Below are 25751 nucleotides of genomic sequence, written 5' to 3'. Positions count from 1 at the left end.
GTTACGAAAACCACAAAATAAAACAGGTTTCCAAACAAATGTAGTAGGGTTTATGCCTGTGCCTGTCCATCAATGGGGAGGAAGAGAAAATAAATTAAGATCTAAGAGTAGTAGGTTTCAGCCCTTGTCAGAGGAAGGCTAGGGTTTTGGCACTTAACAGTCCAACCCTCATCTTCCCTGACTCAAAACTCAAAACTCAAAACCCATCACAAAACTCAAGCATATCGTGAAATACCAAAATTTCACTCACCTGGTCGCGGACTGGGACCCTGACGATGCGAGAGAGAAAGACCCAGATGGAGACGACGGAGTGAAAATCAATACATGGTGATGGAGTAAGAGCGACAGAGAGCCAAAAGCAAATAGCAGACTAGAGGTGAGCGAGTGTTTGCGATGGAGTTTTTTCGTTGGGGGGGGGGGGGAGAGGGGGAAATGGGGGTTGCGGCTAGGGCATCTGAATGCTCGTGTTTGAATGAACTTCTTTTGTTAATAAACCCGGGTACCAGATTTAAAAACCGGTACCCATGTGTTTAAACCGCATCCGGGCCAGAGGGGCCCGGATTTGGATATGCGGGTTTAGGACCGGATGCAATCCGGTCCGAAACCCTTAACCAGAAACCCAGTTATCCAGGTTCCAGTGCGGGCCGGGTTTTACTCGGCCCGTATGAACAGTCATAGTTTCAACAGTACCAACTAGTTTTTGCCCTAGCTCCATGCCATGTCACTCGTATCATATAATTTGATTTGCAAACAAGTGTAAATAACACACTATATATATATTCCTTACGTGACAAAATTTCATTCGTAAGATTCATAAAAATTTTTATAAATCAAATTATATCACGTAAATAATATGAAATTTGTATTATTTATTCCAGCTTAGAATAATTATATATTAAGATAGAAAAATGAAAAATACATGGTGTGCCTTTACGATATCTAAATACAATTATGAAGTTGTTTGAAAAAAATGTGTTGCCCAGATGACTAACACAAGAGGGGGGTGAATTGAGTTATATTTAAAAAAATTATAATTATAAATCAAATATACAATATAAAATATAAACAAAATGCGAAACAGTAATAAATATAAAAAGTAAAGGTAAGAGAGAAGCAAACTCAGTATGTTAACGAGATTCGGCCCTACTGCCTACGTCCTTGCCTCAAGCTACCCCTTGAGGATTCCCAAATTTACTATTCAACCTCTTTCAGGTGGAGATAGAAACCTATTATACCTTTGAATAACACCGCTACAAAGGATCCGTGTAGAACACCCTCTACACTTGCAATCACCTTACACGTAGTGATTCAACTATTCTCCGTGTAGAACACTTTCTACACGCACAAGGGTTATACACACCATTTTTCTGATACAAGAGCTGATAGTGGGTAGATTATCAGAAAACACTCCTCAATGAGTGAAATAAGAACAATACAGCGCAAACTATATCTCTCAAAATGAACAAGGATAAAAGATCAATGCTTAGAGAAGAGAGAATGAAAGCTTTGAATGAATGTTGTATGCTCTGGATGTTGTGAATGTGAAGCTCTCAAATGATCTATTTATAGGCATATGAGACTTCATATTCAAATTAAAAAAGATTCACATGTCAAAGACGACATCATTCACTTTTTCAAAAAATTCAAATAAAATCTTTTATTTTTGGTATATGACAAAAGGAGCACACTTTTCTTTTCAAACAAATCAAACCTAATATTTTACTTTTTGCATATGACAAAAGGAGCACATTTTATTTTTCAGAAAATTCAAACCTAATCTTTTACTTTTTGCATATGACAAAAGGAGCACACTTTACTTTTCAAATATTTCAAACAAAATCATCTACCTTTTGCATAAGTAAAAAAAAAATCAATCACTTTTGAAAATATTCAAATAAAACATGCACATGTGAAAGATGACAATCAATCATCTTTAATATTTTCAAAGTTTAACCCTTTAATCAAGGCATGCACATGTAAAAGATGAGAATCAATCATCTTTTAAAATTTTCAAATTTAATTTTCAAAAATATTCATGCACATGTGGAAACTGTATTTTAATATTTTATAATAAAATATTAATTTTGAGCATTAATCCTAATTTTGAATTTTGAAGAGATTTACAACATTACTCTATAACTTTAATGTGAACTTATTCCCTTCTTGCTTATGCTTGTTTCCTTGATGTGCTTGACTCCATTGTGTAGACAACTTGAGTTTGAGACTTCTTTATTCTTTGAATTCATTTGTTATCATCAAAATACATGTGTAGATATATAATTACACAAAGTTTGAAACCTTGGGTTCAACAATCTCCCCCTTTTTGATGATGACAAATACTTGATAGAACCTGAATCCGGTATTGATACTTAAGCTCCCCCTGAGAATGTGCGTTAGTTTTTCAAGCAAAAGTATAAATATAATTCCAAGCATATATAATAAGTTTAGCAATTCAAACAATGTTAATGTTCTATCTAACACTTCTCCCCCTTTTGGCATCATTAAAAAGGATCCGCAACAAGTAAATGGACCTGAAGAAAATGGTGCGTTAGTAGACACTGTAGATAGTTGAAAATAAATAAATAAATAAATTTGATTCGTCTGTGACCCGACAAGTGTGGCTGGAGATTTGAAAAAATCGGTTGATGTTGTTGACAAACGAGATTGAAAGCTCCAAGTTTCTTAAAAATGTCATTTTCACTGATCGGAAAAAAAAATCACATTACTCTTTGACTTAGATGATAGCTCGTCTGGTTCTTTATGCTATCTCTATAAAATCAATCTTAAAGTTCATCCAATCTGCATCAAGTTTTCTTCTCATCTCTATAACTCATCTGCATTCCTTCAACATTCTCATTTTAAGCCTTCTATTCTATTCTCAATGGCTCATTCTTCTAACATTTCTCTAGATCCATCCATGAGGCATTCTGTATCTCAACCTCCTGTCCTTTCTGCAGCTGCCATTGGTGCCATGTTGCAGCAAGAAAATAATAATCTGACTAATAAGTCAGATTCTGATGCTATCTATGACTTGGTGAGTCTTGGGACTCGCTACTCTTCCTCTATTGTTGCTTTTTTCCAGCGGCTACAAGCCAAAAATCATGAAGTTGAAAAGCTCAAAGAACAAATTCTTGTACTTCAATGAATTGTTCAAGAGTCTCACATAAGGGAAGGAATCATTCGGCAGAAGAATAAACAGTTGAAATCTTTATTAGATTCTTCATTCCGCTTGCTGGTTCCCATGAATAAGAATGACATGATATTGTATGAAGAGAATGAGCGTCTCAAACATGAGACTAAGAATTTCAAGTTTATGTAAAACTATTTAAAAAATTTATCTATATTTTTATTGACTCTGATCTATCTTTTAAGAGATATTCATAACATGCATCATACCTATTTCTCTTCTGATAATACATAATCTATATTCTGGTAAAGGTTTTGTGAAAATATCTGCTAACTGATTGTGTGTGTTTGTGAACTCTAGTATTATATCGCCTTTCTGCACATGATCTCGAAGAAAATGATATCTTATTTCAATATGCTTATTTCTAGAATATTGTATTGGGTTCTTTGAAAGATTTATAGTACTTGTATTATCACATTTAATTGAAATGTGATTATACATGAGTTTAAAATCTTCAAGTTGTTGCTTCTCTACAAAGTTGTTGCTTCATGTAGAGAACTTGAGCACAACAACTACCAGCAGCAACATATTCTGCCTCAGCAGTAGATAGTGCAACATAATTTTGTTTTTTACTAAACCAGGAAACTAATGCATAACCTAATAAATGGCATGCTCCACTAGTGTTTTTTCGATCTATTTTACAGCCAGCATAATCTGCATCTGTGTAGCTGATTAGATCGAAAGATGTGTGCTTAGGGTACCATAACCCTAGGTTAATTGTACCACTAAGATATCTAAGAATGCGCTTAACTGCAATTAAATGTGATTCTTTTGGAGATGATTGAAAGCGTGCACATAAACACACACTAAACATAATATCTGGTCTACTGGCTGTTAAATATAATAAGCTACCAATCATACCTCGATATATCTTCGAGTCAACTGGCTTGCCAGATTCATCTTTATCAAGTTTAGTTGATGGGCTCATTGGTGTTCCAATTTCCTTAGCATTTTCCATCCCAAACTTTTTCAGTAATTCCTTAATATATTTTGATTGATTGATGAATGTCCCACTTTTTGCTTGCTTAATTTGCAATTCGAGAAAGAATGTAAGTTCTCCCATCATGCTCATCTCAAATTCTTCCTGCATAGTCTTAGCAAAAACTTGACACATATTTTCATTAGTAGCACCGAATATTATATCATCAACATAAATCTGAATCAAAAGAATATCATCATTTTCATATTTAATGAAAAGAGTTGTGTCGATTTTTCCTCTTGAAAAACCTTTTTCAATCAAGAAACCACTAAGTCTTTCGTACCAAGCTCTAGGAGCTTGTTTAAGTCCATATAGTGCTTTTGTGAGTTTGAAAACATGATTTGGGGAAATATGATTTTCAAAACCTGGAGGTTGCTCAACATATACCTCTTCATTTATAAAACCATTTAAGAAAGCACTTTTAACATTCATTTGAAAAAGTTTGAAATCTTTATAACAAGCATATGCAAGTAGCATTCGAATAGCTTCTAATCTTGCAACAGGTGCATATGTCTCATCATAATCAATTCATTCTTCTTGATTAAAACCTTGGGCTACAAGTCGAGCCTTATTTCTAGTAATGACTCCAGACTCATCTTTCTTGTTTCTAAAAACCCATTTTGTTCCAATAATAGTATGATTTTTGGGTCTAGGAACAAGTGTCCAAACATCATTTCTTTCAAATTGATTCAACTCTTCTTGCATAACTAGAATCCAAAATTCATCAAGAAGTGCGTCATCAATATTTTTGAGTTCAATCTGAGATAGAAAAGCAGTATGATTGCAAATATTTCTAAGAGATGATCGAGTACTTATACCTCGTGAAGGTTCTCCCAAAATTTGTTCAACTGGATGATCTTTCATAAATTTCTACTGTTTGGTTGCATTTTGTATTAAATTTTGATGATTTTTCCTGATTGTTCCATGTTGAACTTCTTCTATTGTGTTCTCTTTGTTGAGATTGAGACTTTCCGTATTATTTATACCTCCTGCTTCTTCATCAATAGATTTCTTAGAGAGTGGAGAATTATATTCATCAAATACTACATGCATAGATTCTTGTACAGTTAAAGTCTTTTTATTGAATACTCTATAAGCTTTACTATTAGTAGAATACCCGAGAAAAATACCTTCATCAGATTTTGCATCAAACTTGCCTAAATTATCTCCGTTATTCAAAATAAAACATTTACATCCAAATACATGAAAGTAACCAATGTTGGGCTTTTTCTCATTCCAAAGCTCATAGGGGGTTTTATCTAATTTAGACCTTAGCATAACTTTATTTATAACATAACATGCAGTACTTACCGCTTCGGGCCAAAAATAACTAGGCAAGTTGTTCTCATTGAGCATCGTTCTTGCCATCTCTTAAAGAGATCTATTTTTCCTCTTTACTACCCCATTTTGTTGAGGAGTTCGAGGAGTAAAAAATTATGCACAAAACCATTTTCATCACAAAATATTTCAATATTTTTATTAACAAACTCTTTTTCCCTATCACTTCGGATACTTGAAATAGTATAACCCTTTTCATTTTGAATTCTCTTGCATAACTTGGTAAATGTATTATGTGCCTCATCTTTATAAGCAAGAAAGATGACCCAAGTATATATAGAGAAATCATTAACAATAACAAATGCATAATATTTTCCTCCTAAACTTGCAACTCTATTTGGTCCAAAAAGATCCATGTGTATTAGTTGCAATGGTCTAGTAGTGGAAATATGTTTCTTAGTTTTAAAAGAAGTTTTTGTTTGTTTACCAAATTGGCATGCATTACAAATTTTGTCTTTAAGAAAATTTATTTTTGGTAAACCTCTCACAAGATCATTTTTTGAAAGTTTGGAAATAAGTTCCATGTTGGCATGACCTAATCTTCTATGTCATAACCAACTAGTTTTATTTTGATCTGAAAAGCAAATAGCATATTGTGAAGTAATTTCTTCAAAATCGATTGTATAAACAATATTGTTTCTAAAAGCAATAAAACAAATATTACAATCATGATCATTCAAAATAATGCACTTATCCATTTTGAAAGTAACTGTAAATCCTTTATCACATAATTGACTTATGCTCAAAAGATTATGTTTTAGATCTTCAACAAGTAGAACATCTTCAATTATGAGAGAAGATTCATTACCAATTTTACCTATTCCCACGATCTTCCCTTTCGAGTTGTCTCCAAATGTCACGTGTCCTTCTTCTTTAGATCTAAGATCAAAGAACTTAGTCTTATCTCCCGTTATGTGTCTTGAACATCCACTATCTAAAAACCACTTGTTTTTACTTGTGGATGACTTCATGCATACCTATAAAAACAAGTAAAATGATTTTTCTTGGTACCCAAGTTCTTTGGGTCCTTTATTTTTTAGTATTAGAAGAAACAAGATTTTTAGGTACCTATATGGCCCTAATAGTAATTGTATGATTTCTTCTAATAGGACAAGTATGATAATTATGACCATTTCTATTACAAAAATTGCAAATAACATGTAACATATATGAAAAACTTGAATGATTATAATAATATCCTTTTTTGACAAAATTATTTTTATGAAAAACATTTTGAATATTAGTCTTTGATGTAGAATGATTATCAAAGAAATTTTTATAAGGTTTGTATTTTTGTTTTAGCATATATTCCAAACCTGCCTTGTCAAAAACACATCTTTGACTACCAAGAAGTTTTTCAAAATTTCTTTTTCCATTCGTAAAGTTTTCAACAATATTTTCTAAATCGGTTTTCTTCTTATTTAATTCAAGATTTTCATATTTCAAAATGATACTTTTTTTTCTTAAAATTTCAATTTCGTTTGTTAAAGAAGAATTTTTCTTTTTCAAAGCAGTATACTTGATACTCAATTTTTCAAATTCCTCATATACCTATTCTAAAATATTTTGTAATTTTTCATATGAAAGATCTTCAATATTATCAAGATTTGTTACCTCAATGTTATCTTTAGCCATAAGACAAAGATTTGCTGATTCTTCATTACTTGCTTCACTATCTGAACTACTTGAATTATCATCCCATGTAACTTTCATTACTTTCTTACCATTGTTTCGATCATTCTTTAGCAGAGGATAATCTGGTTTGATATGACCAGACTTATTGCATTCATAACAAATTAAAGTGTCATTTGTACCTGAATCTTTCTTGGAAAACTTTTTGAAAGATTTCCTAGGAGGAGTTCTATTTTTCTTCAAGAACCTCTGAATTCTTCTTGTTATCATCACAATTTCTTCATCTTTATCTTCATTTTCCTCATCTTCATCACTTTCACTTTCATGAGGAACAGCTTTAAGTGCTAAGCTCTTCTTTGGCTTTCCTTCTTCTTCTCCTCTTTTCAATGTGTACTCATGGGTGATAAGTGACCTAATGAGTTCATTCACTTCGAGCTTCTTGAGGTCTCTAGTTTCAAGAATCGCTGTAACTTTTGATTCCCAACGTTTTGGTAAAGAGTTGAGAATTTTTCTTACTATCTCCACCTTGGAATAAATTTTGCCAAGAGCTGTTAAGCTGTTTATGATGTTAGTAAAACGAATGTGCATACTAGAAATAGATTCATCATCATTCATCTTAAACATTTCATATTCATGAATAAGAATATAAATTTTTGATTCATTTATTTCCAAGTTATCCCAAACTTCCTTTGCTGTAGCGCAATTCATTATTCTATTAAACTCATTTTCATTAAGATTATTATATAATAAATTCATAGCAGTTAAATTTAAAGTATAAAGTCTATCATCTTCATGATCAAACTCTTCTTCTTCCTTTTTGACCTTTACTCCATCAACCACTTTTGTTGGAATATAAGATCTATTTACAATACATTTCCAGATTTCTCTACCTTGAACCTGAAGAAATATTCTCATTCTAACTTTCCAGAATGAATAATTATCTCCACAAAAGAGTGGAGGCCGACTGCTAGATTGACCTTCACCAAATGAAGCTGCAATGTTAGCCATACGATCTTAACTCAAAAGATAGTTAATCTTATAATAGAGCTCTTAGCTCTGATACCAATTGTTACTGATCATAGGCCGCACCTATGTCACCTAACAATTGTACCTACCAGACTAGCCAACCACCATCTCTACTGGTGCACCGTCATTCATAGTCGGAAAGTCTTGCTTCGGTGACACAGTCACAAGCGAGAGTTCCCATGAGTGATCTGCCTGTATAAACAGTACAGGTCAACTATCTCTGATATCAATTGTTGCCCAGATGACTAACACAAGAGGGGGATGAATTGAGTTATATTTAAAAAAATTATAATTATAAATCAAATATACAATATAAAATATAAATAAAATGTGAAACAGTAATAAATATAAAGAGTAAGGGTAAGAGAGAAGCAAACTCAGTATGTTAACGAAGTTCGGCCCTACTGCCTACGTCCTCGCCTCAAGTTACCCATTGAGGATCCCCAAATTCACTATTCAACCTCATTCAGGTGGAGATAGAAACCTATTACACATTTGAACAACACTGCTACAAAGGATCCGTGTAGAACACCCTCTACACTTGCAATCACCTTACACGTGGTGATTCAACTATTCCCCGTGTATAACACTTTCCACACACACAAGGGTTATACACACCCTTTTTCTGATACAAGAGCTGATAGTGGGTAAGTTATCAGAAAACACTCCTCAATGAGTGAAATAAGAACAATACAGCGCAAACTATATCTCTTAAAATGAACAAGGATTAAGACTCAATGCTTAGAGAAGAGAGAATGAAAGTTTTGAATGAATGTTGGCTCTGGATGTTGTGAATGTGAAGCTCTCAAATGATCTATTTATAGGCATATGAGACTTCATATTCAAATTAAAAAAGATTCAGATGTCAAAGACAACATCATTCACTTTTTCAAAAAATTCAAATAAAATCTTTTACTTTTAGCATATGACAAAAGGAGCACACTTTTCTTTTCAAACAAATCAAACCTAGTTTTTTACTTTTTGCATATGACAAAAGGAGCACACTTTACTTTTCAAAAAATTCAAACCTAATCTTTTACTTTTTGCATATGACAAAAGGAGTACACTTTATTTTTCAAATATTTCAAACAAAATCATCTACCTTTTGCATAAGTAAAAAAAAAGTATCAATCACTTTTGAAAATATTCAAATAAAAGATGCACATGTGAAAGATGACAATCAATCATCTTTAATATTTTCAAAGTTCAACCCTTTAATCAAGGCATGCACATGTAAAAGATGACAATCAATTATCTTTCAAAATTTTCAAATTTAATTTTCAAAAATATTCATGCACATGTAGAAAATGTATTTTAATGCTTTATGATAAAATATTAATTTTGAGCATTAATCCTAATTTCGAATTTTGAAGAGATTTACAACATTACTCTATAATTTTAATGTGAACTTGTTCCCTTCTTGCTTATGCTTGTTTTCTTGATGTGCTTGACTCTATTGTGTAGACAACTTGAGTTTGAGACTTCTTTATTCTTTGAATTCATTTGTTATCATCAAAATTTATGTGTAGATATATAATTACACAAAGTTTGAAACCTTGGATTCAACAAAATGAGTAGTGCCGAAGGTCTATCCCATGACTTCTATGCCTGTGCAAACTATATATGTCGATGGAAAAGATTGTTTTAATTGTGGCAAATGTGAATTCGGGCCGAAAACAACTATTGAGATAAGCTATTATCGACCACTTAGCGGAGAAAGAAAATATCAGAAAATAGTTGTCAAAGTATGTGGTCTGATTGATATCATCCAAACCTTTAAAATGGAGTTATAGAGTTCAAAACCTCTCAAATTCTTAATGTATCTTTATAAAATTACGAAATTGTCTATTAATTTCTTTCAACAAATTGATTAGATCTCAATATTATGATTATTAAACGAATCAAATTCTTAAAGAAAATAAACAAATCTGCACAATACAATGATTGGTTATAAAGGGAAATCATTTAAAGAATTCTTTAAAAATAAAACCCTACGGGACAGACAAACTTAGACAAATTAATCTTATTGTTTAAAAATTAATTACAAGTAATTGTCAATTACAAAACTTTTATAACTTTACTCTCTTACTTGTCCAAACAAATAATCTATTTTTCTTCTACCGTAGCAGTAGCCAGAATCTCTGGTGAAGTTTAGCCATCTCACTTTCCGTTTTAGCCTTTTTGGCTTTCGACCATCGTTTGTGCTGCCACCCACGGTCAACCACCACTTCCATTAGCCTCATCAACATCCATAAGCCCTACAAATAGCCTTCCCAAGTCTGGATTTGTTCCCATTCAAAAGTGGGTATTTATGACCCACAGCCACAATGTATTTTGCATTGTTACGTTGCTTTGTCGTCGCTTTTTGCACCTCCTTGATCATTCGAAAAATATTTTATAACGCTGTAAGTATTTTCTAAATTTCTTTTGAGATTTAAATATATTTTTGCTTTAACAATAATTTGTGATTGGTTGGCTATGCCGGATTGAGTCTGAGGAGTCGGGGGTCGGATGGATTTGAGGATAGAGTTATTTATGTTTGGATGATTTGGATTGTTGGATATTTTGTGTCATGCCATTTGTATTGCATTGTGCATGCATATACATGTGTTAGAAATTGAAAACTTGGTTTTTACGTGTAATGGATTTTTGGGTGCATGTGCATCACAACTCCAAGCCGAGATGGAGCATTATTTCGGTGGAACTCCTATGGTCACTCGTGAGCGAAAAATATTGAGTGACATCTTCTAGGTTGTTGTTAGGCGACAACAGGATCGGACAATACGGTAACGCTATCGTGCAGTCTCCATGGTCTCTCGGTTGGTGAGGACTAAAGGATGTCTGGTCATGGTACGTGCTGGGCACAGAGCTGGGTATTACTCGTATAGATATCACATGCGTACTCGTTACCTGCGGTATGATATAGGAGCCAGAGTGTGTGGATGATTCTTAGGGGAGATCATGGTGCATACAATAATTGGATCTTGGATATGGGCAATTTTCTAAAAAAATTGCGAGTTTCAGTTAAAGGATATTTATGGGTCATTTTCTGGGAAAATGACAAGTTTTGATTAAAGAATATTTGTGGGCCATTTTTTGGAAAAATGGCGGGAATTTATAATGGATTTTTGTGGACCATTTTCTTGGAAAATAGTGGATTTATTGTTTTGGGCCATTATTTGGGATAATGACGAGGAATTGTTTTAAAGGAATTATTGTGGACCAAAAAGGATATTTCTGGCGTGCGTTGGAAAAATGTTTATTTTGGGAAAAGATCATTTTTGGATCTTATGCATATGACATCTTGTTTATGCATATTATTGAGTTTTAATGTATTTTTATTTTGTGAATTATTTAGAATATTACCTACTTGCGGTACAGTCTTTGGTACCGTAGATTTTGATGCAGATGAGGAAGAGGCTGAGTTTGAGGAGGCGGTTTCGCTGAAGGATTGATTTGGTGTTCTTGGTTACTTATTCGAAATTATTTCCCTGGTTTTAATTTATGTAATTTGGTTTTATGATATTTCTGGACTTTGTAATATTTTATTACGCTTGTTTTAAGCGAGGTTATATTTAAGCAAAAATTTTGGTACTTAGTTGAAAGACTTTTATTACCCACTGTGTTAATTTTGATGTACACATGTTGCATGTACACACACTTAGCACTTAGTGATGGGATGTGTGACCCGTGTTATCATCATCCCAATGCCTTGATTTCTACATGTCCGTACGTAGGAGTTGGAAGTGTCACATCAACCACCAATGCATTAAGGATTTAATTGTTCACACCGTTGTACTTTGATTATACTCATTGAAGTATAATAGATTTTTCTCTCAAAGTTGGGTATGTTTTTTATTAGTCCCTTGTATTACATCTAAACCTGTATTTTACCATGCTGACACAAGTAGCTTTTCTTCCTATGGCTGCAACAATTTATTGCCACTTAGCATGGGTCTTGACATCGACATTGGCCATCCTAGTTACCCTACTATGAAGTTTGTGCCCATTTCCCTTTTCCCCCAATGAAGTTTGATTTCATCTCAACCTTATATAATTCCAGAATAGACATTCATCACATCAACCAAATATCACAACAATTTGAAATGGCATAACTTAAAAACATCAAGTCTAAAAATTATAGCACAACAATGCGAATAACACAGCAATAGAATAATTATCCAATAGTGTAAATGTTTGAGTACAAGGGGCTGGCAATCCACTCCAACCACTTAAGTTAATAGCATAACTCAAGAACATTAAATTTGAAAATTATAACACAACAAAGCCAAATAACATAGCATCATAATAATTATCGAACAAAGCGTAAATTTTTTAGTACAAGGGGCAGCCAACTCACCCCACCAATAGTTTGAGTTAATGGCATAACTCAAGAACATCAAATCTGGAAATTATAACAAAACAATGCCAAATAACATAGCAACAAAATAATTACCTAATAAAGTGTAAATTTTCGAGCACAATGGGCTGGCAACCCACCCCAATAGCAATTTGAGTTAATGGTATAACTTAAGAATATCAAATCTGGAAATTATAGCACAACAAAGCCAAATAACAAAGAAAATAATTACCCAACATATATTTTCGAGCACAAGGGTTGCCAATCCACCCTAACAACAACTTGAGTTAATTGCATAACTTAAGAACATCAAGTCCAAAAGCTAATAGTAACGTAGCAACCAAATAATTACATAACAGACCATAAATTTTCAAGCATAAGGGGCAGCCAAACCACCCCCAAGAATAACTTGAGTTAATGGCATAAAAAAACAAAAGTACAATAAGCTTTTGACATTTATCATTTTTAAGAGATGCTAACTTACCCCAGTGGAGAAAACAAGAGAAAAGTATAATAAACTTATAATATAGGGGCTCCAAATGGTCAAGGGTCAGGCAGAGGAAAGGAGTAAAAGCTTGAATGACTGCAAATTTCGGTTGCCTTTGTGAAACTTTCACAATAAAAATGGCTATCCGGGTTATCGTGCCATAGAGATAAAGTCTATTTCACAATACTTGTTGATTTTACACTCTGAACATTCAATTCAACCATCATTACATTAGAAATACAACCCCAACGACAGCTTGTGCATATCAACACCTGAACCTGCAAAATATTTGTTCCAACAACAAATTCAAGATCTTTAACAATAGAGTGATCAAATCACACTCTCAAGAGTTGCCACAACAATCATTCTCACAACAATAGATATGCAACTTAAGAACATATAAGCAATAAAGGGAGAAGAACCGAAGACCCAAAATTATAGCACAACAACATGCATAAGCAATGGAGGGAAAATCATTAGAAATCACACAAATTGCCAATCACATTTTCGAGTAAAATTATACCTATAAACTCTAGACAAGCACAAACTAACTAAATTACACAAATTGCAAAGAAAATCTATCACAAATCTATCAGAACACACAAATGGCACAAGAAATAAATTTGAACTAATCTATCACACAAAAATCACAAATTTCATGGAAAATAATCGAATGGCATAAAACTAAACTAATCTATCACAAATCACACAAATTACAATCAAAGTCTCATACATAGAAACCCTGGATAAGCATAGAAAGAGGCCCAAAATTATGTGTTTGAGATTTCATCATATGAGAAGTACAATGATTGATTGTAAATTCGGTGAAATCAAGTGGAACTTGTTCTATGTGAGAGTGAGAGCAAGCGAGGTTCATGAAGATTTCTCTGGCATAGAGAGAGAGAGAGAGAGAGAGAGAGAGAGAGAGAGAGAGAGAGAGTGTGTGTGTGTGTAGAAGACGATCAGAGGGGCTGTCGTCGATGGACGCAAAGGGGACTCAGGAGCAAGTAAGGCGCGAGAGAGAGTTGAATGTGGGAGGTTGAACAACACAACAGTGGAAAAGAATATTAAACTCAAAAGGAGATCTACAATAACTCTCCAAATATAAGGACGGATCTACTGTAGTATTCCAAAACTAAATTCTAAAATGCTCAATTGGATGGGATGAGAGTTGAAGGGGGCAACCTCCTCGAAGTCTGGACTATATTTTAGGCAAAAAGTAGGAAACGCTCAGCTAGATGGGAATGATCTAAATGTGCCCATTATGTTGGGATCATTTAGGTTACATTGTTTCACAAAAGAAAAATGCTTCTTGCAAGCGCCAAACGGCACGCAAACAGTGTGCAATTTAATAAATTGTTTATTTTTTTCTTTCACTCTCCCTCACAACGCTTCTCTCCCTTCATCTTCCCATAGCCCTTTTGAGATGAGGCCTTCCCTTCGTCAGGTGCATATATTATACATGTTTTTCTTTGTACCCTAAGTCTGACCGGATCTAGTTTCTAGCAAATTATATTCTCTTCTTTTCTCTCGCTTTGTTTCCCAAGAAACAAACAAGCTCCTTATTTCTTTGTTTGTTTCTTCTTTTCTTTTCAAGGACCTTAGTAAAAAATTATATTACTTCTTTTTCTATTTTATGTTTAATTTCTTTAACAATTAACTTTTAGTAAATATTTTCCGTCAACCTTTTCTCTTGTTCACATCCAAAGCCTTATCTAAATCAGCCACCTTTCATTGAGTCATGCATTTCATGTACGTTCTTCACATCCGCTTCACGATAAAAACTCAGTCTCTTTCACTTGTTCTCACTTCTAATTAAATTTTGTAGATCAAAACTCCAAATCATGCCGGGTAGAGACTAAATCATTCCTTCAAGGTATCGACGTGAACTGGCTACCTTCCTCGGACGATTTTGAAGAAGAAGTAGGTGTTTCATCCCCTAACAGTACCACATCTAGTTGCTATTGGGTTGATCAAAGAAGATCACAAGACCAGATGAAGGACCAGACGAAGACTCTCTCCTTCAACTTACTCCCACACGAAGACTGACGAAGAACGAAAACAGATGGACTTGGTGTTTTCATCTGCTTTCTCGACTGCTGTGTTTTTTATTTTATTTATTTATATATATGAGCTGAAGTGGCCCCTTGCCACATCATTCAATTGTGCAGTGACTATCCAGCGCTTGTACGTTGAAGAACCGTTCACAAAAAATAAAGAGGATAAAGTACCAGTGGAATTAATTTAATCAATCTTCTTTCTAATTTCTCACACCCATGACTTTTATTTTTGCCCTTTATTCCATCACTCCTGCACTTGACAGGGTCAGTACAGCCCCTTTCACACCTCCCTCAGCGCGTGTTTTATATGCCACTATATTGCATTAGTTTTAGTTCTATCGGATGTATCAAGTCTCATCGATGCAATTAGGCGACGTTCGCACGTTAGATTAATTACAATATATATATATATATATATATTTCCAAACTATTCTTATTTTTGTAATGTAATTTTCAAATCATGAAAATAAAAATATGACATTTAAATTCAAAGCATAAATGATTAAGTATAATAGTCATGCTATAAATAAATGATGTATTATGACGAGAAAAAAAAATGTATTATAGGAGTACAAAAATTAAAAAAGAGTTATTCTTTTTTTAAGTCGGTGTGTAGAGCACATTAACTATATTGAATAATATGATAATATTTGATTTGTAATATTCAAATTTTAATTTATTTTTTAAATCAAATTATGCCACGTAAGTTTTAATAAGTGTGTTATCCACACCAGCTTATAAAATAGATTTTTTTTTTTAAACAGTTTCCTAGTTCTAACTAAAGATAATCGTCAAAATATGACCTCATAAATCTCATTTTTTTTAGCTCAGATTTAAAACTACTTATTAAACTAGTTTCAATGTTTCATTGCTAATACTTGTCCTAGTCGACTGAGTAAAGATCAATTACAATTCAAGACTGTGTAAGAACCAAGACTTGCATGTCAATTACATGAGCTAATGACTTTTGATCCATTTTGACCATATTCGTGCATGCCGTAAAAAGAAAAAAAATGCTCCTAAAAAAATGCTTGTAGAAATTATCACAACAACAGTCGAGCATTTCGTATGCTCTAGGATCTTTCCAACTACAGTGGCGCCATGCATGGGGATGTCAAGACGGCGGCAGGGGGAGAGTTTGTCATGATTAATGCATGAGGATCTAGAAGATACATAAGAGTTTAGGATTTTATCGATCTAGAGTCGATTCTACGCTTCTGCCCCATAGGAAGTCCGTCCCATTAGGCCCATGTAGAGTTGGACCCATCAAACCAATCCATGAAAGTCTTGGCCGAAACCCACTACAAGGGGCAGTCCAATTCATATGCAAACTAATCCACTTCTATCTAAACCCAAAGTCTTAAAGCTATCCAAACACCCCCTATATATGTGTTAAATTCTTCCCTAAAGTAATGTTCTATGCACACTAAACTATCATACTTCATTAAGACTCCAAGGCCCATCACCCTACACAATCGGTCACTTCCTCCACAAGGGGCAAGGAGACCTAAACACTTAGCAACCGGCCAAATCTTATGTTAAGAAACCCTAGTCGAGATCCTCATGGCATAACACAAGCCAAATTACAATTCAAAATTCCCGAATCCAAATTTCAAAGTTAGTAAAACCCTCACCCATTTACATCATAGATCTCATTAATTTTAGCTGAAAATTAGGACTTATTTGAACTTTCATCACGAACATGATTTGTCAAGTCTGACTATGTGAAAGAGTTATGATTCAAGATCAATGAGTAAAATCACCCAAGACTACTTGCATTTCAATTAAATGAGGTTATATATTTTTATCCATTTTGACCATTATTTATACCGTAAAAAAAAGGCCCAATTATTTTTATGATATATATAAATATCTGATCATCATTATTGATCTGGTCATTAAGAGGAGCCAAAATGACCATATATAATTATATGAGCATTATTTGATAAGGATCACAAGAACAGCCATGCATGCATTTCATATGCTTTAATTAGGATCTTTTCAACTGCGATGGGGCCATGGGGCATATATGTCAAGGCCGCCTAGGTTGAAGAAGCTTGTCATAGTACTCTTTGAAACATGCATCGAAATTATGCTCATTCACCTTGTTCTTCCAATTGCAAAACTGCTCAAAGACCTTCAGGATTATCTTACCCTGATCAAAAGTGAATAGTACCGTACTCCCTTCGGTTAGCACTAGCCATCCATGCTTAATATTGATCTGATCAAGCAAATGAGAGTATTCCCTTTTGATTCGTAGCTTCATGTTCTTTTCTTGATCAGACTGATCGGATTTATTGTCCTGATTGAATATAAGCCGGCCTTTTCCATAGAAACAAAATTCTATGCATGCCAACTTTCGCATCCTTTGATCGTCAACCAGAATAGTTTTTTCGATGGTAAATTGTTTGATCCACTCTGTTTTGCCTCCATAGTAGAACTTGTATATTCTCTTGAGCTGAGTGAGCAAATATGTATGTGTCAAACCTCAAATTTAATTATTTGAATGCACATTATATGATTTTGGGCATAAAATTGCATGCAATATAATGAATGTAGTGCATGATGAATTGATGAGTGCATGTGTCCATCTTGCGCCCTAAAGATCTCTCACCAAAATCTTGTGATATATAAGCGTACATAATGAATAATGATATATACAAGTTCCAATTGTATAATTTTCATACAGATCTTTTATAAAAAAGCAGACCCCAACCATGAAAAAGTATGAAAAACTCATTTTATTTGTGGGGTTCACCTTTTTATTAAAGAATTGCGCAAGATTTATACATTTATAATTTGTCCATGACATTACTCATGTATAATATGCAGTTAGGGTTAGTGAAACCTTAACCTTGTACGGTCCAGTCATTTCTTTGTTTGGATGCCTAAGTACAGGTATACTGGGCACAGGTATCAGTGACTTTTCCTTTGTTGTGGTGAACGGAAATGCACTCATACCATGTAGCCGAATCACGCGGAACGCATTTGGGTTTTCCAGCTCCCCTTGTGGGTTGATCACCACCACCATAGGCTCCTTGAACTGCCAATCTTCTGCATACTTACTCAAGTACTCATCTTCTATACCTTCTAGTGAAGTGTAGCGCAAGATGTACCAGCTGGTCATCTTGCGACATTGTGACTCAAACTTATTTTGTGTATCACGATCAGTCCATTGCTCCGCAATTGGGATCCATAGAATTTTATACGGGTCTTTCTTCCTTATTACATCATCAATTGCTTTCACAATCGAGATCTCATCATCAGAGATGTCTAGGCTCGAAATAAGCAATAAAATATTCTTCTTTTTCAGCACGTTGATGCTAACCTGTTTGGTGCAATATTAGTACAGTTATTAAAATTAAGTTAACAATCAGATATGTAATAGATTGATGAGTCTTTTTTATAAATTCCGGAAAAAATACCTGTCGATCGGGCTGAGCTGCCAAATTAAAAAGTATCCATAATAATCAATTGTGGCATGTGTAAAACGTGTTCCTGTGACTTTAATCATGCAGAGAATGCAGTCGCGTGGGGAACTTACGTACTGCTGTACGGCCCTTCGGTTTAGCTATATTAAACCTTACGGCCTGATTCGCGGGCCATATTCATCATGTGTTCGACCAATGCGATTTTGGGTCGTGCTTGGTCTTGATTGTAATTGGCCCGCCAAAGAGCACCATTTGCATGATTCTTTAAACATACGCATGCATGCGTGCGTATGCGTATAATCATGTACAATCTATATATGTATGAAAAATTTTAAACATAAACCCCATATACCACACACCAATTATTTCTTTTATTTTTTTATTTTTTTATTTTTTATTTTATCAAATATTTAGTATATGAATAATGAATAGAAAAATTGAATTAGTTTAAAAAGAATAAATCTAAAAAAGATTTAAAAAAATTTTAAAAAATAAAAAAAGTGAAGTGTGTAGTGTATGAGGCTTATGAGTAGCAATACTCTATATATATAAATATATATATATATATATATATATTATTTTATCATTTCAATTGGTGATAAAAACAAATGAGAAAAATAATTGGGAAAATAAGAATGCAACTTCATCAATATCCATTCTAAAATTGTGTATGCAACTACTCTATTTAAGGATTAAATAATAAATAATAAAATCTCCTAAAGTTTCTGCTTGAGCTATATATAAGACCCAATTTTGAAAGAAAGAGTACATATATATATAGTTTATCCAAAATATTTATTTTCTAACCTAATCATCCTTCGGACATCAGTACTAAATATTCAATCAATAGTGTGAGATAATTCATTTTATATATAATATGTCTATTTTCGATCTCTCACAGTTCATGAAACGAGAAAAATTATTTCGAATGCATATATTATCTAGAGTACTGAAAATAATCGTGTTATGTGGCATAAAAGAGCTAACCCTTTTTTTTGTGCGTGTATTGAACATAGAGCGCGCTTCAATAACATGATCAATCTGCAACTTATCGTTGGTTTCAATCAACGCATCCATGAAAGCCCCTACGATTTCTTCAGGTATTTCGAGCCAGTCATCCATTTTGCAAGATTCAAAATTATTTTTCCAACATGCATCCCCTGCAGGGATGCCAGGGAATTAGAATCATTGGTCAGCATCGTCTTCCACTTAACTAAATATGAGAATCCAAAATAAAGATCGTTTGAAAAAGAAAATAACAAAATTGGTCAGCATCGTCGTCCACTTAATCAGATATGAGAATCCAAAATAAAGATCGTTTGAAAAAGAAAATAACAAAATATATAGCAAATGCTATCTTACTTTTTCTTTATAATTAATTAATTTTAGATATAGTTACTTCGATCTTATGAGGATATATATATTAATGAAATTGGGTATCATTCTCTTCTATAAATTAGAAAAAGGATTAAATTTTCAAACCTAACTTCGTATGATCATGAAGACAGCGTACGTACGTGCATGTTTCCTTAAGAATGAATTCGAACCATGCCAGTTACTAACCTTTCTGTCGAAGGTCAAGCTTAATCTTCTCCTTAAGTGAGTCGTAGGTGGTCTCGATATCCTTGGCCAAGGGCGATAGATCATCCCGTGTGTTGTCCCTGAGATCGGGCAACCGTGGTCAATTTGTGAATAAGCTTTAAAGGGCTATATATATATATGTGTGTGTGTGTGTGTGTGTACGTGTATATATATATATATCATCATCATCATCATCATCATCTAAGATGCATGTTATTAACTCACTCCCCGTTTGGAAACCCATGAAATGGCCAATGGACAAAATTGTGATACAAATTCATTTTAATTTACACAAAGCTAGCTACTGCAAGATCTTACTCCTTGCTGGCCAGACGATACATCTGAGTCGTGCAAGCTACAAGACTGTAGATACTCCAGTATACAGCCATTGGAACAAGTTCTCTGGCAGTCGAGAATCCTTCAGGTACATCATATATATTTAGGCGAAGTAGCTCGTGCAACTTGGAAATGCCCTTTATTAGTTCCAACGTGTTCTTGACCAGATTCTTAAGCTTCACAATCTGTTCCCGGTATTTTTCAAGGTCTGGATGCTTTAACTTTGCAGTTTTATCTTTCCGGCCGATCCCCACTAAACTGCCAATTAATTGGTCCAAGGAGTGAAGCTGGCCGGTGAGGCCCCAGAAATCTCCGTAGTCCAAAGCAAAAGCCACGAGTGTCAGCACTGCCTTTCCCTCCCATGAATAGATACGGACTGCCTTCTTAAGTATTGATTTCGTGGTTTTGTGGGTTTCCGGATCACCTGATGAAGCCTTCCTTGACAGCTGAAATTATACAAGAGGTCACCATGAAAATACGTTAAGACAACTAGGCTGTAAACTGATTGCATTCGCCCTAATCCTGACACACGCCACAAAAATTGGAGAATAAAAGAAAAAAAAAAAAAAAACAGAGGAAAAAGAGGCTCTTGTACATGCACACTTTCTTGAATTCTAGTTACCTGGGAGGAAAGTTCCTTGACAGTGGATGATATTTTTCCATAATCGCGCTTGGCCTCGGCCAGTTTGTACTGGTTATCCCGGTGTTTTTCAGTTTTTCCCTATTGTTAGACATAACTAATCATTAGAGATCTAAAAAGTAGAAAGGTATGTATATGTACACCTTCGGGCTAAAAGATAAAATGGATCAACTAGAGTAAAAGAATAGAAAGAAAAAAGAAAGTGAAATAAGCATATTATACCGCCAAAGCATTGTCAACAATATGGGTTGCATGTTGAAGAACGTTTTTGACATCAAGGAAAAGAGGCCGGTAGAAATCAAAATCAACTTCTGGCCGAGAGAGATGGATTTGCAAAATTTTCTTCTTTATCTCGGCGTCGGACAAGCCCGGCTTGGGTCGCTCTGAGGTACCTGGAGCCATGGCCTCCTTGTTGGCCATTGAATTGTCTATCACAAAGCGCGAGGGGTTTGAATAAGAACAGAGAAGTTGGCTTGTTTACCGGCTTGCTGCCATGGCATGGTTTTTTATACAAATCGAGGAAAATCTCAATCTTAGTTTGGGGCGTTATAGACTAATTAAGGCATGGTTGGTGTCGGAAGTTTTAAAAATTATTTAAATATCTTTAAAAATTCTTTAATAATAAAATTAAGTTGTTTATAATTACATATTAAAGTATTTTTTAATTTTAAATAATTTAAAAACTTCATTTTTAAAATAGCATAATTTTGATATTTTTTCTCAAATATATTTTTTCAGTTAATGTGAAATGTAGTTATAATTTTAAAGAAAATTGTTAATGCGCAAATATATTCATATAATTTTTAGATAATTAGCACTTTACCCTTTACCCTTTGGTCTTATTTGTGAAAATGCACAAAAGAATCGTTTCTTTCACTTATGCATCGTTGAAGGGAATCTTTCATTCACTTACTGAAAATTCTCTATTATTTTCATATTATTTTCATTGTAATATATATATATATATATATATGATTATAAGATTTGATTTTTATTAAGAATATGGTCATAATTTTTAAAATTCAAATAATCTTTTATATCATTTTTATCTTAAAAAGTACTTATTAAATATAATTTTAAATAAATATAACACGTTTAAAAGTGTTTAAAATATATGATTAAAAAATAATAAATAACTTTTTAATAATAAAACTTCTTACTTTAAGCTTTACAACTATAAGCGTTAAGCTAAATATATATATATATATATATATATATATAAAATAAAAATAAATAAATATAAATATATCTATATAATATTATATGTGATCTTGTATCTAATTTATACATCTCTTACTTTTTTATTTATACTTTTTTTTTTTAATTCTTGTCCACAATTCATAACTACCACTGGGCCAATGCTCTTAAATGGCGTCTTAAGGGTGCCTTGCAAATTTTCAACAAGTTTTGCAATTGTCTCATTCAGAACTTTATGAGAAACATATTTTATTTTCCTTTTATTTCAAGAAACTAAATTAGAATATAATATTTACATTACAATATTATTTCAGATCTTTTCTATAGTTCAACTTCTTCTCATAGAGTAATAATACAACTATAACTCTTTTATAATTATTTTACAACTTATTTTCAAATAATCAATGGAATCATGTCATTCCATTAAAAATAAATTTTAAATTTTAATAGTACAAAACTATACGTACCCTCCATTTCATGTAGAGTTTTAAAATAGTTGTAAAACAGTTATAAAGTTATCATTTTCCCTTCTGATAATTGCAATATACGAAAAGATTAGATGAAAAATTACCGATATTCGTAGAAGAATGGAAGTTTGAATTTGTTTTATTTCTTTTTTTTTATTCAATTTTTTTTTTTTTTATGAATTTATCAATTCTAAACCTAAAAATATTCGGTCCCTCCAAAATACACTAAATAATAATTAACGAATTAATTTTTTTAAAAAGAAAAAATTTGAAAACCTTAAAAATGTGATCCTAAACTCTTAGGTGCTATTTGGATAGTGAATTGAGATGAGATGAGTTGAGATGAAAATTAAAAATTGAATAAAATATTGTTAGAATATTTTGAAAATTAAAAAAGTTAAACTATTTATTACATTTTGTATGAAAATTTGAAAAAGTTGTAATGATAGATGAGATGGGATAAGATGAAACACTTTTACTATCCAAACGAGGTCAGCGATCTCGATAATTTAGGGGCCCCTAAATTCTTAAACTCTAATGCTAATTAGTTTTTAGAATTTTTAGAAGATATTCCGGTCGCCATCTCGATAGTTAATCGTAGTTGGCCGGAATTCAATGATCGGTTGCCGAAATATGATGGGTCAAAATTTTTTAGTTATAATAAAAAGTTGATTTAACAGCTTTTGTTTGGGAATGTAAAATCCATATCTTGATTTTTCGATTTTCTATAATAGAAAAGAATTATAAACATAACTCCGACAAAAAGAATTGATCATTAACAAGATTGTTGAAGAACTTTAAGGAAAAACTTGAAGGTGCTAAAAAGAAAATAGAAAAAGATTAAGCAATGATTTTATAAAACTTGTACATATATCATGCATAGATCGGTTTTTTACTTTTTGGAAATGTCTAGGACGAAATATTATTATTTAATAAATATTAATATCCATCTCTTTATGAGATTGGGGCTCGGATTAAATTTGAATTTTAACAAAAAAAATACATCACTACAAGAAAACTGCTTATTTGTGGTTAGCTATTTCCTGCTAAAATGAGTCTATTTTTGTCACATATAATCATTCTCGTTGTAAATAATCTGTCATAAATACTCATTTTCTTGTAGTGTATATGCTTTATTTTAAGTTTTCTAAACAACGTATTATAATTGTTATTGATTGTGATATAGTTACTGCTGCTGCTGCTAATTTAGGAAAATAATTTAAACATATATTTTAGATTTAATATTTTGGAAAATGCTGTAGGAACCGATGGTTTACCTTTATTTTTTTTTTTTTGAACTTTTTTCTTAGTGATTATGTAAGTAAATATTATTAAGTTTATATATTTTTTGTTAAAAAAATATTTAAAAATGCTAAAAAAATAATAAAAGAAAAGAAAAAAAAAAAATCCTGAAATGAAGCAATCGGTTGGATCATCGGTCCCCTAGCACGATCCTTTAGAGTTTTTGATAGTTAAGAGTTATAGACAGACATAATAACTTACTGCTACTTTTTTTTTTTTTTATAGTTAAGATCAGTTATTATATATAGACATATAATAGATTTTAGATTTTTTGAGATCGACCAAACACAATATGGTTTTTGCGGGTAGAATTTAATTAATGTTAATTATAGGATCTACAACTGACATATATCTATCTCTGAATTACAATATAGTATTTGAAGCAAATTAAAAATTAGTAGAAATTTTTATCCTTATAATAAGAAAAAATCTATTTGCAAGCCCCCCCCCCCCCCCCCTTCCCTCTTTTTTCCTAATATAATGTGGAGACTGCTTAGTTCCACATCAACTATGCTAAAAAAATATTGATATTTACAACCATGCATATAACCCTTTAAACTTTTTCATTGCTGGTGTGGAGGTCTTTTATGTAATTTCATTAAAAAAAATTGATGTTTGAATATTTCTTGAAGTTATAATGAATTCCACGACATATGTTAATTACAAATTAAGCAAACGAACTCATAATAATATTGGAGGAAGGAAGTATATATTAACGTGACAATTTCCATGCAATTACTCAACGGCTTATGATTGGTAGTTAATTAGTGTAAAAATGTAATAATGTGATAGCTAGTCAATTGAAGGGCAATGCACGTTATTCTTTCTATATGTTAGGCTTAGCCATCTTATTTATTTATTATTAATTAGTATATAATATACTTGGCCATCTAATAATTTAACTTAATAATTTCTTATGGGAAGAATAAATTAAAAAGCTTGCATGCATGCACCCGCCAGCTATTAAAATACCCAATTAATTAATTTATATCGATCATGCTTTATTACTCATGATCTTATCACAATTATATTCATAGATTGAGAGATGTTGACAGATATATCAGTCGATGGATCTCCCAACGTGTTAGCTAGCTACGGGCATCATCGATCCGTTTATAATCTAATTGGTACAAGATATAAATTAACTTGCAAATATAATTTTTGTTAACAATCATATTATAAAATGAGTGTTAATTCTGATTATATTAATTTCTTAATGCATGATCATCTTGAGATCGAGAGATCATATTGGGTAATAATATATGTACGAATACTTTAAAGCTTACTATAAATTAACTAATTAATTATCCATTGAAGCAAGCCAGTACTTCATTAAATAAAAATGAATTTCAATTTTATAAAACTACTATTTATTTGATATATATAGAGTAATCATGAAATTAATAGTTATACAATTTCTACGTACGTACTATCGTTATTGGAATTAAGTGATTTCATTAATAACATGAAATCCCTTATCTTCTATATATAAAAAGTGTGTATGTAACGGAAAATCTTGTTTTAACGGTTTTTCTTATTTTTCCGTTAAAGTTAACACCGTTTATTTTAACGGTTTTTCTTATTTTTCCGTTAAAGTTAACACCGTTTATTTTAACGATTTGACACATAAAATGAAGACATAAATGTTGAGAGAGATAGCATTCAATGTTGTTATATGATTTATTAATCTCAATAATTATAATACTTAATAGTTTATATAATAATAAG

At 32.5% G+C, this 25751-nt stretch overlaps 1 protein-coding gene across 1 annotated transcript; it reads right to left on the bottom strand.

Moving 5' to 3' along the window:
• Positions 1 to 16895: 16895 nt before the first annotated feature.
• On the bottom strand, positions 16896 to 21545 carry LOC122305734 (protein SIEVE ELEMENT OCCLUSION B-like). Its single transcript, XM_043118294.1, has 7 exons — positions 21280 to 21545; positions 21040 to 21138; positions 20400 to 20863; positions 20064 to 20161; positions 19488 to 19660; positions 17924 to 18397; positions 16896 to 17527 (listed from the first exon to the last, which is right to left on the bottom strand). The coding sequence occupies exons 1-7, from the start codon at positions 21475 to 21477 to the stop codon at positions 17102 to 17104; spliced, it is 1932 nt and encodes a 643-aa protein (XP_042974228.1). The 5' UTR covers positions 21478 to 21545; the 3' UTR covers positions 16896 to 17101.
• Positions 21546 to 25751: the final 4206 nt, after the last annotated feature.

Source organism: Carya illinoinensis, chromosome 3 (assembly GCF_018687715.1).
Source record: "Carya illinoinensis cultivar Pawnee chromosome 3, C.illinoinensisPawnee_v1, whole genome shotgun sequence".
In the NCBI taxonomy this organism is placed as follows: Eukaryota; Viridiplantae; Streptophyta; class Magnoliopsida; order Fagales; family Juglandaceae; genus Carya; species Carya illinoinensis.
The sequence above is the reverse complement of the archived record's forward strand: the minus strand, read 5'-3'. Positions and strand labels throughout refer to the sequence as shown.

Coding starts and splice junctions, on each gene's coding strand:
- LOC122305734 (XM_043118294.1), bottom strand. CDS start 21,477: ATGGCCAACAAGGAGGCCATGGCTCCAGGTACCTCAGAGCGACCCAAG. Junction 21,139..21,279: donor TTGTTGACAATGCTTTGGCG/GTATAATATGCT, acceptor GTCTAACAATAG/GGAAAAACTGAAAAACACCG. Junction 20,864..21,039: donor TCAAGGAACTTTCCTCCCAG/GTAACTAGAATT, acceptor GTATAATTTCAG/CTGTCAAGGAAGGCTTCATC.